We start from the raw sequence: 13,688 nt of genomic DNA, 5'->3' as shown, positions 1-13,688 counted from the left end.
ATCTGAAGAACCGATTGATGGATTCCCGCCAAACATGGGTCATGTATGTTTCTTGCAGAGCCAATGAACTGATTGTATTTTGGGGTCACGAGGTAAATTTCAAAGGTCATGGGGCTCATTATGTATCCAAAATTAGCTGTTGATACCATTATCATTAGAATGGTAGAACCGATAGACGGATTACCATCAAACTCAAAACCTGTTAATGGATTAATACAATCAAACTAATTTTAAAACTTGTTTCTGTTTTGGTTTGTAAAATCACTCTATGGCAGAGTCTTCATTTTTGACTGTTTGCAGTCGAATATCCATCTAGTTTCACAATGTAATATCAAGATCAGTGCTAAACTATATATGTTATGAACAATAGGATTTTTGTTTTTTCTCTCTTTTTAAAATTCGTTTTAGTTTGTTAATCATAGGGAGGGATTTCTCTTGTTATCATGATGGCAGAGTTATTTAAGTTATCAACATTTCCAAAAGTGATCCCCAAATTTCCAATGAGAGTTATAAAAAGGTGTAATAAGCAAGATATTTCTCCAAAAATGTCACCCCCCCCCCTCTCATGATGTTAGCAAACATGTGAATGAGTATGTTCCTGTGTTCGTGAAAGTAGGCTACTTTGTGTAAGTAATAAGCAAACAAATAGTATTACATTTAGAGACATTTTTGTAACCGTTTTTTTTTTTTTTTCTAAAGGGGCATATTTTGTTGAAAATTTCTGTGAAATTATTATGTAAAATAGGGGGTTATTCTTTTACTCCTTGTTACTTGTTGCAGTAATTCCAAATAGCAGCTCACTGATTATATTGATAATAACAACTTATTATAATGATATTAATAACAATAATAATGATGATAATAATAATAAAAATAATGATAATAATAATAATGATAACAATGGATTTTAGTCTAGCACTCGTTTCTGTCAAACTTAACACTAGTGGCACTCCACACTTACACCCAAAAATATAAAGTCACAGTGACACCATCAGGTTGCAAAGATTGTATTAATCGTTCTTTCATTCCTCAGGAATGATCTGGAATCAGATGTACACTATCCAAGAAGGACGTTACCACCATCAGACTACCCTCAACAGCATGTTGACAATACATCAGATACTGTATGTGAAGGTAGCAGCAGTCAGAGCAAGCCTTGTAAGAGGAAAGCTCCTTCTACTCAGTCAAGAGTTCCACAGGATGATCTTGAAATTCCAGAGAAGCGATCAAAGTATGAAGTCTAGTTGCTATGGTATCGGTAGAGTAAGACAGTGTCGCACTGATAACACCATCTTGACATTGTGTATGCATGATGCAGGGCTCCACACTAACTTGTTTATGCCTCCGTTACGAAGAAGCCGGAGGCATTATGTTTTCGGGTTGTCCGTACGTACGTCCCGTTCTCGTGATCGCGTTATCTCAAGAACTGACTGATGGATTCCTACCAAACTTTGGTCATGTTCGTAACTTGCAGAGCCAATGAATTTATTAGATTTTGGGATCACAAGGTCAAAGGTCAATGGCCACATGGCTCATTATGTATGCAAAAATAGCTTGTGATCACATCTTTAGAACAGATGGACAGATTACCATGATATTTATATATCAGGACATGTATTTATCTTGCTGAGGCAATGAACTGATTAGATTTTGGGGTCATGAGGTCAAGGTCAAAGGTCATGGGGCTCATGTATGCAAAAATAGCTTGTGATTGCATTATCATTAGAACCGATGGATGGATTACCATCAAACTCAAGGCATGTATGTATCTTGCATTTGGGGTCATGAGATCAAAGATCAAAGGGTCATACATGTATATGAGAAATAGCTTGTAATCACGATATTCTGAGAACCTGTGAATGGATTACAACCGAACTTGAATTTGAAAAATTTCTTCCGTATTGGTTTGTAAAATTGCTCTATGACGGAGGCATCACTTTCGACTGCGTGCAGTCGAAGTTCCATCTAGTTTTTAAATGGTACAGATTGAACTTTTTACAGTCTGTATGCATAAACCAGGAGTTAAAACTTCAAAATTCAAGGGTCCAGGCTTAGAATCTGGGTTCCATCTCACAAAAAGTTTTGATTGATATCAACTCTTTGTAATACGGGGCCCTGGACTGATTTTGGTGTAAGGGGGGCACTTTTCGGCGATGTTTGTCAATCAATGTTTATATATTTGTAAAAAGGCTGTTTTCTTCTTTTTCACCTTCACGAGTACCATCCACTATCTGTTAGTTTATAAATTTCATGAGAAAGGGATCATAATATTGTCACAATGTTTGAAAACTTGTGAAAGGTCTATGTAGAAAGTGTTGGAAAAATAGGATAGGTTTTATGAATATGTATTCAATAATCCCAAAACAGAGTACAGTAGTATTAAGAGCCCATTGTTTACTTGTTTTAGGCAACAAGGGATCACACAATTTTGTATGAAAAATTAAGGAAATTGTGTTTTTCTCTCTTTTAAAAAGAGTTGTTATGGCAGAGTTATTTAAGTTATCAACGTGGCCAAAAGTGATCCCCAAATTTCTAATGAGAGTTAGAAAAAAGGGTAATGAGGGTATGTTTTTTTGTGAAAAGTTCACAATGTGCCCCCTCCCATATTTAGCAAACATGTGAATGAGTATGTACCTGTGTTCATGAAAGTAGGCTACTTTGTGTGGGTTCTAGGACAATCAACCCCTCCCCCCCCCCCCTCCCGAGGAAAATTACCCCCTTGGATTATCACCCCTCTGAAAAAATATTCTGCTTTTATTAAAACCAACTTATTCTCATTAGGGTACGTCCCCTTTAATGAACAGGGGGTGGGGTGAAATTGTCCTCTGGTGGTTGTCCTTGGTTGTCCTAGGGGTATTTTCAGGGTTGGGGGGGGGGGGGTAATTTAGCGAAGGGTTATTGTCCTGGGGGGGGGGTAGTTTTCTGGGGGTAATTGTCCTAATCCCCCCCCCCCCCCATGATGTTAGCAAACATGTGAATTAGAATGTACCTGTGTTCATGAAAGTAGGCTACATTGTGTGAATGTGTGCTCGATAAGCAAAAAATAGAGGCCTTGTTGTACCCATTTCTATTTTTTAAAAGGGGGCATAATTTGTAAAAAAATTTTGGTGTAACTTTATGTAAAATTATGTGTTATTTTTTACTCCACTATAACAATCATGGATTAATAATAATAATAATGATAATAATGATAATAATAATAGTAATAATATTATTGATAATGACTATATGGTAATAATATTAATAATATCTAATGATTTTGATGATAAATTATGATCATGATATTAATAATAATAATAATGCTAATGACAATAATGATAACAGATGATTTTAGAGTAGCACTCATGTCTGTCAAATTTGACACTCAAGGCGCTCCACACTTACACTCATAAATATAAAGGGACATCACCAGGTTGCAAAGATTGTATTAATCCTTTCATTCCTCAGGATTGATCTGGTATCAGATGGAATACTTGACAAACTATCGAGACACATGCCTCCTGGGACTTACACAACGCTATGCACCCAACTTGGCATTGAATATAACGAAGCCAGAAGCATCCTACTGGGGTTTAACAATAACTACCAGATGGCTACGAGGGATTGCTTGGCACAGTGGAAGACAAGGACAGGTGGTAATATGGCCCAGCTTAAGGCCATCCTTGTGGATGCAGAGGTTGGAGATTTAGTGAAGTATATAGAATAATCATGCGAAGCTTCCGACTGGGGCAATATGACCGGTAAACGTGACACTCAGCGTGTCCACACACAAAACAATTTATCCCGAAACTCTATAACGAAACGTCGTATAAAGAATCGTTGTATAAATTTCAGGGTGTCCACACACAAGAAACGTCATATAAAGAATCATCGTATAAATTCCAGGATGTCCACACACAGAAGAAAGTAATCCTAAAACTCTACAGCGAAATGTCGTATAGGTGCGCAATTTGCTACCGCGATCATGAAATGGAAGCGGAAATGAGAGGTCAGGTCTCCTTTCGCTCGAGGTCACGTTAAGCCCCGCCCAGTTATACCGTTCTAGTTCGACTAGTTTTACTAGTTACGTCCACACACAACACATTCCGTGATTAGGCGTGATTCTTTATACATCGTATAACGAAACGCATGTTTGGGCATCGTTTCGTTATACGACGTATCGTTAGTAAGCGTCCACACACACTATTTCATTGTATAACTATCCCAAAACGGTATAACTATCCCGATACGGTATAACTAATCACGCCTAATCACAGAAAAATGTGTGTTTGGACACGGGGACTGTGTTAAGGCTTTTGTTCAAAATCGCAGGTTTAACAAAGAAACCGTGAAATGACACCTGGCTGAATTTCTCCCTAGAGAGTGGAGAATGTTGATACATTGTGTGCAGGAAAGCCTAAGATTGATGACCAGAGTAATGACATTTCTGTAAAGCACTTAGAGACACTATAGATGTTTCAATCGCTATATAAATATAGAATATTAGTATTAGTATTATTTAACAAGGTTTGAGGTCTAAATATTTTTTTTTAGATCCAGGGTCAGGTTTATAACTGTATTAGTAGAATACAGAATTTTGGTATTAGCGAAATTTGTTGTCCTTCACAAGAAGCCTGGAACACATATCATTATAAATAGTTGACTTTAATTGAAGGATATTTCCTTGTGAGGCTGACAGATAAGATATATTACGATTATTCCGTTTTACTAAATTTGGACATGCCTTAAGCATATTATTGTTAGCAATAAAATACCATAATTTCAAACATACATGTATGTGCTTATTATTTAAATATGCTATAATATTTGGTTGAAAATGAAAGAAGCCCCAGTATGCAATATTGACTATGAGATTGTTTTTGTATTGTAATTGTTATTTTATTAAGTATTTACATTACCAAGCTGTACTTAATTGTATGCATTCTGTTCAGGTTCAAGTTGAGGAAATATACACAGTTACATGGCCCCCAAAAGTTTACATGCACCTGGAAGAAACTCATTTTTCTCACATCTTCTCAACTGCACCCATTCTTATCAGGAGTCACTCATCTCAGAGTGATTAGTGATGTACTATATATATTAAACAGAGACCAAATTTGTCTATCTTCCTGAAGTGAAATTGTGATAATGTATACCAGGCCCAACTGGACATGTATGTACAATTCAGGGATGATTCCAGTACTTGATAATGTTTGTTTTTTCTTTGTCTTCTTCTATTTCAACTATCAGTAGATGTGTACCAAGTTCTGTGTGCCATATGCTTTGTATATGCTATAAACAGAGATGAAATTTGTCTAATTTCCTGAAGCGAAAAGTTGGCAGGAATGAGTGAAGTCAGTTATATCTGGCCCAACTCCATGTATGTACATCTAAAATTCAGGGATTTTTTCAGTACTTGATGTTTTTGTTTTTTCTTCATCTTCTTCCATTTTTAACTATCAGTAGATGTGTACCAAATGTTGTGTGCCTTATGCTTTGTATATACTATAAACAGAAATAGAATTTGTCTATCTTCCTGAAGATAAAAGTTGACAGGAATGAGTGATATTTATAATTAATTCAGGGATTATTCCAATACTTAATAGGGTTGTTGTTGTTTTTCTTCTTCCATTCATTTTAACTATCGGGCCTCTGATTAGATGTGTACCAAGTTTTGTGTACCTTATGCTCAAGGCCTTATCTTTTGATCTTATAGTTTTCAAGTTTACAACCTTGTACATATGATATGCAAAGAATACCAAATTAACTGAAATTGAAATTTCATTACATCTGAAATATGTTCATACCAATCATGTTTGTGCTTACCATGTTTATGTGTACGGAGTATGTGCCAAAGATTAAAGTATTTCTTGTATTTCTTATTCTGAATCTGAATTTAGTATTTATTAATAAGGTTTGAATCCTGAGGGAGAGTGGGTGGGAGGAAGGGGAGGACGGGAGAGGGAGAGATTAGAGTGGAAGATAGAGGGAGGGAAGAGAGTGAGGGGGAGGAAGGGAGAGAGAGAGATGAGGTGCATGAGAGTGGGAGATAGAGGGAGGGAAGAGAGTGAGGGGAGGATCAAGGGACTGGGAAGGGAGAGAGAGAGAGATGATGTGCATGAGAGTGGAAGATAGAGGGAAGGAAGAGAGTGAGGGTGAGGATCAAGGGAGGAAGGGAGAGAGAGAGATGAGGTGCATGAGAGTGGAAGATAGAGGGAGGGAAGAGAGTGAGGGGATGATCAAGGGAGGAAGGGAGAGAGAGAGATGAGGTGCATGAGAGTGGGAGACAGAGGGAGGGAAGAGAGTGAGGGGGAGGATCAAGGGAGGAAGGGATAGAGAGAGAGATGAGGTGCATGAGAGTGGAAGATAGAGGGAAGGAAGAGAGTGAGGGGAGGATCAAGGGAGGAAGGGAGAGAGAGAGATGAGGTGCATGAGAGTGGGAGATAGAGGGAGGGAAGAGAGTGAGGGGGAGGATCAAGGGAGGAAGGGAGAGAGAGAGATGAGGTGCATGAGAGTGGGATGATAGAGGGAGGGAAGAGAGTGAGGGGAGGATCAAGGGACTGGGAAGGGAGAGAGAGAGATGAGAGTGGGAGATAGAGGGAGGGAAGAGAGTGAGGGGGAGGATCAAGGGAGGAAGGGAGAGAGAGAGATTAGGTGCATGAGAGTGGGAGATAGAGGGAGGGAAGAGAGTGAGGGGGAGGAAGGGAGAGAGAGAGAGAGAGATGATGTGCATGAAAGTGGGAGATAGAGGGAGGGAAGAGAGTGAGGGGGAGGATCAAGGGAGGAAGGGAGAGAGAGAGATTAGGTGCATGAGAGTGGGAGATAGAGGGAGGGAAGAGGGTGTAGGGAAAGAGATAGAGGGGGTATCAATTTACAGTGAATGAGAGAAGAAAGGGGAGGTTTAGAGCATATGATACGAGAGGTGGAGATGTAGAGATTAGAGATGGATAGCCAGTGTAAATATCATATCCTTAATACAGGAGTTACATACTAGTTATACTTAGGGGGCATAAAATGACAATAGTTACAACCAGGTTATGTGTTCTAAGAGAGCGCTATAAAAGCTCTTCATTTTATACTACATGTATTTTCACTGTTACAAGTCTACCACAAGGTGGCGCTATTTTACTGTTGACTTCAGGATACATTGACTCATCTCATTACAGCCAGTATGTACCAGTAAGAGGGAGGAAGGAGAGAAAGAGGGGAGGCTGTAGAGATGTTGAAGTAGATAGCTAAATGGACAATGGGACAAGCTTGAAAGATAGATTTAGAGCATAAGAGAGGTAGAAATATAGCTCAAGATGGATAGAGATGGATAGCGAAACAGGGAAAGAAAAATGAGAAACAGGGAGAGAAAGGAGGAGTATGTCAGAGGGTTTTTTTTTTGGGGGGGGGGTGGGGGTTGGTACATTCAATGGTAGTGAAGTGGAAGATATGGCACAGGAAAGAGCGAGCAGTTTCTTTATGACGTTGAGTGTAATACAACAGAGATCAGTGCGTGTTTAGCGGGGCATTGCGTGTTGGGGGTCAAATCATTGTATTACGTCGTCGTCGGGCTGGTGTGTGTATACTATAGATTGAAGTATTTTGTCTCATACACTCGAAATTCTCTTCAAATCTTCAAATGCAAATCTAGATTTAATGAAATTGTGGTTCAGAGGCATCAGAGCGAATGTTTTCTAACAGTGTCACGAAATTTGTTTTTATAAACGTATCGTCACCGTTTTCACGAAGTGGTCTCGTGGCCAAAATCGTTGAAATTTTCAATTTCGAGTTTTGACCGTTTTTGAGCAATGTATATAAATGTCTACAACTTCAGTAATTTTCAAAGTCTAATCTTGCTTAATTACGTCATACGTGACGTCACGAAACGTATCACAAGCGGTACAACTGGCAAACACCGTTTTCACGAAGTGCGCTCTTACGCGCAAATGTAGTCTGCTATTGATAATCGTACACGAACCGGCTTCGCGAAGCCTTTGTGAAGTTTGTCACAGATGCCGGTGCTTCTGGCGGAATTGTTAGAGGAATCTGACAGCCCTAGGTAATTATTTCACTTATTTTAAAACAATGTTATGCATCGTTCAATAATATCGTCTGTAGCAGTATAAACAAACTCATATTCTGAACGGATATCAAGTTACGAAATGGCGAGATAGGTCATTACGGTCCCACGCACTGTTTTCTGCGTGAGTTGTATTGTCGGTCTACTAGTATGCAGATCTAGTAGTACGTAGTACTCGCCTACTACTACTAGTACTATCAACAGAGTGCTACTAAGTATTAAGTAACACAGTATCTTAGATAAGCTTGAACATGTATAAGTGCAGGAGCAGTTACATGCAGTAACAACAATGTCACGAGTCAAAAGGCGAATTCGCTGAAGAGTGAAGCCCAGGCCAGGAGATCTCATTAATAATAATTTTACATTAACTATGTTAACTGATTAAGCAGTACCAGCCCAAGCCTCCAAGGCAAGGCCCAATTAGCCAAGGGCACATTTTTGTTAAAATTCAATGTCATGATATGACAATGCCAAATCATAAAATGGCAATTGCGACGTAGGAGTTGAGTCTAGGCTCGAGCGCGAGCCTAGAGTCTAGATCTAGAACTACGTTAGTACTTAGTACTCCTAGTACTAGATTTAAATATTAAATGACCCCCTCGTAAGCTCTTTCCATGTTCATGTTATAAATACGAGACTGAGACTTGAATAGTAAAGCCAGGTATGCTTGAATGAATAAACAATTTTGTGCTTGCTAATTATTTAAAGGGAAATCCAACCATGAGAATTGAGATGAAGTGGCTTAATTTCAGCAAATGCAGAAAAATGAAGCAAATACATTTCATGTTTCTTCCCGGTTTTACCAGTAGAATAGCCGGCTGAGAGGACCATCACTAGCACTCCCAGTGGCTGATGTCTAAGTAGGAGTTTGACGTGGAGAGCTTTTAGCATGTTGTTGAGGTACTAATGGATGGGGGGAGGGGGGGGGGGTCAACCTAGCATAGGCTGGAGCGGCTTCTTATACACTCGGCTTTATGCTCATAAACGCATGCCTGCTCTTAATTAATTTGCTTTAAAGACAAAGATAAAGCTGATGGTATGGGAAGACGTCCACTACAAATTCCTCCCTCTTTATTGTGCATGATAATTTCATTTTGCCACCAAAGTTGTGGTTGAGCTACTTAAGGTGTACCTTTTGCCTTGGACTTAGAGGATGACAGGCTTTTTGTTTTGTTGGGGGGGGGGGGGGTTTGCTTATAATAATAGTACTAGTGGCTTCTGGTAAGCGCACATGTCTGTCACGTTGTGAGAGGGGGGGGGGGGAGTTAGCACTAATTTGGGTTGTTTCATCCCATGTTTGCAAGACTGAGACTTAAATATTCAAGGTCTTCTTAATTGCTTTAGATAATGATGTGCTTACTAATAAGTTAAATGGATATCCAACCGTGAGATAAAGTGGCTTGTTTGAACAAATGCAGAAAAATTAAACAAATACTTTTCATATTTTTCATAGTTTACCAGTAGAATAGACAGCTGGGATACGCAAGAGATGAGGGACCACTAGCACCCCCAGTGGTTGATGTCCATGTAGGAGTTTGTGCAGCTGATGTGGAGAGCTTAATTGACAAGGTATGTGTGGTAAGGAAATTAGCTCCAAAAGAAAAGTTATAGATTGGGAGTTGGGCTGGCGAGGGGGAGGGGGTCAATCTTTAGCAAACAAATGAACTATTTTCATTAACATAACAATGATCCATGGACAAAACTGTGCTGGGAAATAATTTGCTAATGTGCGCAAAGTGGTGGGGGTGCTAGGAGGGCCCTCCAAAGATGACGGGTTCCCAAACACTCAATTTTTTTCTCATAAATGCATGACTGATCTTGCTTTGAAAGGTTTTAGGCAGTTGATGGTATTGTAAGGCATCAAACACAAGTTCCTCGCTCTTTAATGTGCGTGACAGACATTCATTTTGCCAACATGTCATGTTTGAGCTACTTATGGTGTATCAACTTACAAGATGACAGGCTTCATCTTATATTTTGTATTTTTCTTATTGTCTTTTTTTTCATAGGGGGAAGGGGGTGAAGAAGGAGAGTTAACACTAATTTGTGTTGTTTCATCACAGAAAAATTAAAATAATATGCATTAACCTGATGCCTGGAATTTTTTTAAGAGATGCGATTTTAAAATCATATCATCCCAGTATAGCTTCCTGTACGAGCTGTGTTGGGGGTTTTCTGCATCCATCATGAGTTATCAAATATATTCTCCTTTTAACCCAGCATCTTCGCCCTCTGCCCTTGAACTGATTACGTTTCCAATACCACGGTTTGACAGACCGACCGACTGAATAGCTAAGTCCCCTCAGTCATCAAAGGTAAGTTTTAACCTAATTTGTTACATTTTATATTGTTTATATATGAAATATTTTTATAATTTTGACTGGCTTTATAGGGAATATGAAACTATATTGCCCAAATATAATCATATTAGCCGGGTCGAAGACGAGGGCAATATGGTTACGGTATGTTGAGGGCAATATTTATATAATATTGACTGGCCTTGAGGGGTATATCAGAAATATTGACCAAGCTCAGATCATATTGCCCCGAGTCGAAAGACGAGGGCAATATGCCCGAAAGTAAAGCCAGTCAATATTGTTATTGTTATCCAAATCAGACATCTAGAGCAAATACAGAAATCCACCATGACAATCTCAAGAACTGAACAAACTTTGTCAAACCAGCACTGTGCATTCAGTGCTTGACAACATTTTTGATACACTGCAAGCTGTGTGCATTTAGTGTGATTATTACGTCACAATAGAGTAGGTTCTCGTACGCATAATAGATGCGCAATGAAAATGACAAAATACGGCGCGGTCAATACAAGATGCCCGGATGCGAGACCGTGAAAAATACCAAGGTATATTTTCACTCGTCTCTACACGCAAAGTCAATACGCGCAGGGAGACCAAGGAAAATACAAAGAATATACCCCTCCGTTCCCACTGCTAGTGAAAACTAGGGCAATACGGTTTTGTAAATGACCAGCTCAGATGTCTGATACGGGTAATAATGTCTCATATCAACCAAAATGTGAGCCAGCCAATGTTATTATTATCAATTATCCTCTTCTTATATTTCAAGTATCACTTATACATTTATCATGTACAAGTACCCAGATGTGAAACGTATGGTAATATGCTCTTATATTACCTGCTGCTACATCACGCGTGTCTATGTGAGATAATTAAATAATAATGAATGATATTATACGCTTGACTAACTTTGAATATTGATCCTTATTGAGTGGTCTTTCTGAAAGTTGATATAATAAAGTTTCTTTCAATCTGGCAGACAAGTACATGCAAGTGCATTCATTATTACTTACTGGGTTTATAACATTCATCACAAATTTGCTGATAACCTGCAGATTTTATATCTTCTTTAGATATGAACATATCAATTCAATGATTGACAACAAATCCAGTAATACGTATGAAACCCTATAATATCATCTTCAGTGGTTGATAAATACTGTATAGATGTCCTCTACATTTTTTATTGAAATGGAATACAATAGTACCATACAGACCATGGAGTATGCTGTCACAATTTGTTTAAACAATATACCAATCCTCCCAACCTAAAAGTGTTGAACACAGGTAAGCCATTCATATTTGTAAAATAGGAGTTATACCACTCTGATTTCCTACCAGGAATTTAGTGCCACAATGTCACAAATTGCATTCTAAGTGAATAAATGGTGCATAAGTATTTATAAAACAATTGCAAATCTGCTTTTCTACTCGGTGCATGCTTTGCTTTTTTCTGTTAAAAGTAGACCTTAAATTCATATTCTGATTTTCATTTATAATTACTGTATATTTCAAAATATCAATTTAGGACAGAGTAAAACCACTTTTTATTTAATACCTGTTTCTAGGTTTCATTCCTGTTTTATGAAATAAAATTACTATGTCTTCTCTACTTATCATTGAACCGAGTTATTGATAACTTGATTGTAACAATCTTTTGTCAATTACCTCTTAGGATGGACAAAAATACAGAAGTTATTGTTAGGTGGGATCGTGATGGAGAGATCAATTGTGGCAAGAAATGAGATCTTCGATATAACGGAAGGCTTAGGGTGGGTTCAAGAGTTATTATTAGCTAGATGGATGTGGACTGGACGGGGACTGCAACGCTGACAGGAGACTCTGACTCCGAATGTGCCTCCATTTAGAGGTTTTGTGTTCTAGTGGATATTAAGTAGTTGGACTGTGGATCACAGGATCCATGGTTCAAGTCCCGCCACAGCAGTAATGTCTTTTGGCAAGATATTAATCTACATTTGCCACTCTGCTGTGAGCACCAAAAGCGGCTGCCTAGCAGAGCCAGGGTAATAGTTGGAGCGCCTTGAGCATATTGTTATTATTATTTTGACAGTGACAACCTCCCTCCTTCCTCACTAAGAACAGCACAGACTAAGGTCATCCATCATATGAAAGTTGCATGTAAGAAGTTTTAATCCTATAAACTTACAGTGTTGTATGTTTTTTAGAAGGATTTGGCATGTAGGACTAATATTAATTGCTAATAGTTAATATTTCAAAGGGCAATCCAACCTTTGTAACAAGTTGATTTATGTTAAAGCAGAAAAAAATGAGTGTTATAGACTGGTGAAAGTTTGAAAGAAATCAGACATAGAATAAGAAATAATGTTTGAAAAGTTAGATTACAACATCTATGTAAATCTCAGATCTGCAATTTTATGAGGCAACAGGGACGTATGCAGCTGACAACTTTGTATGTCATACACAAAAAATATAAATAATTAATGATTTTCTTTTAAGCTCCTCTTCCATTATTATTATGATTTATCAATTTTTAATGATTGTACATGTAATTGTGAATGAACTGTACAAAAACGATTCCAGTTATATTGCAAAGAAATAAATTCAGTCATCACCATGATGAAAGTGTTCATCTTAAGATTTCATTGCTTTGTGCTATTCAACGTTTATCCTTGTTGAGTTTGATTTGTTTATGGAAGAAATGTGTCTGAGAGAGTAATGTACTATAGAATGATGACTTATGTGGCAAGAAGATACGGCAGCAGAAGCGTTACAAACGATTATGAGATGTGTTAAATGAAGAAAGAAATTGAGAGCCAAAGAAAGAGAGAGAGGTAGAGGGAATGTTCAAGTTTGCATGAGAGAGCTAGAGAGAGAGAAAGAACTGAGAAGCAATTGAGTGCTAACAAAAAGTATACAAATATACTTTCGATCATTGACAAAAATATTCAATCAAACTTAATTACATATGAAGCAGAACATGATTCCAGAGTTATGTGATTGTGAAGAGACAGAATCAACTAGGTATGACGAATGCAGTTGTATAGGGGTGGGAGGGGGGGGGGGTGGTGGGGGGGGGGGGGTTCATATTTGACAGTATGGATGTTTTTTTTCTGGATCCCAGTCCCAAAAAGGTAATGTCTGTGAACACAATTTGTTGATAATAATAATAATAATATCAATAGGAATGATTGCAATAATTATAATAATCCTAAGATCATTATAATTTATTATTAATATTATCATTATTATGTCATTTCCTTCATCATTTGTTAGTAAAGTAGAATTTGAGAAGTAATGTGAAAAGTAATTATGTGACCCTGTAAAAGTAGAAACATTTGCAG

The 13,688-nt window shown here is 38.0% G+C and overlaps 1 protein-coding gene and 1 long non-coding RNA gene across 4 annotated transcripts in view; both read left to right on the top strand.

Annotated features, from left to right (window-relative positions):
- LOC100888322 overlaps positions 1 to 3,827 on the top strand; it is a 34,636-nt gene extending 30,809 nt beyond the window's left edge. For both annotated transcript variants that reach the window (XM_030978028.1, XM_030978027.1), the window contains 2 exons: positions 1,034 to 1,231; positions 3,448 to 3,827. In XM_030978028.1, the coding sequence (XP_030833888.1) occupies positions 1,034 to 1,231; positions 3,448 to 3,706 (457 nt within the window). In that variant the 3' untranslated portion in view covers positions 3,707 to 3,827. The remainder of the gene's footprint in view (positions 1 to 1,033; positions 1,232 to 3,447) is intronic.
- Positions 3,828 to 7,701: 3,874 nt separating this feature from the next.
- LOC115921032 lies at positions 7,702 to 12,273 on the top strand. Of its 2 annotated transcripts, none has more exons than XR_004062704.1 (5): positions 7,702 to 8,026; positions 8,857 to 8,947; positions 9,501 to 9,616; positions 10,268 to 10,362; positions 12,041 to 12,273. It is a non-coding gene; the product is annotated as an uncharacterized LOC115921032 (long non-coding RNA). The 2 variants fall into 2 exon arrangements; XR_004062703.1 differs by having other exon boundaries at positions 8,854 to 8,947.
- The last annotated feature ends 1,415 nt before the right edge of the window (positions 12,274 to 13,688 follow it).

Source organism: Strongylocentrotus purpuratus, unplaced genomic scaffold, assembly GCF_000002235.5.
Source record: "Strongylocentrotus purpuratus isolate Spur 01 unplaced genomic scaffold, Spur_5.0 spur5_scaffold_1, whole genome shotgun sequence".
NCBI lineage: Eukaryota > Metazoa > Echinodermata > Echinoidea > Camarodonta > Strongylocentrotidae > Strongylocentrotus > Strongylocentrotus purpuratus.
This window is presented reverse-complemented; position numbering and strand designations above follow the sequence as displayed.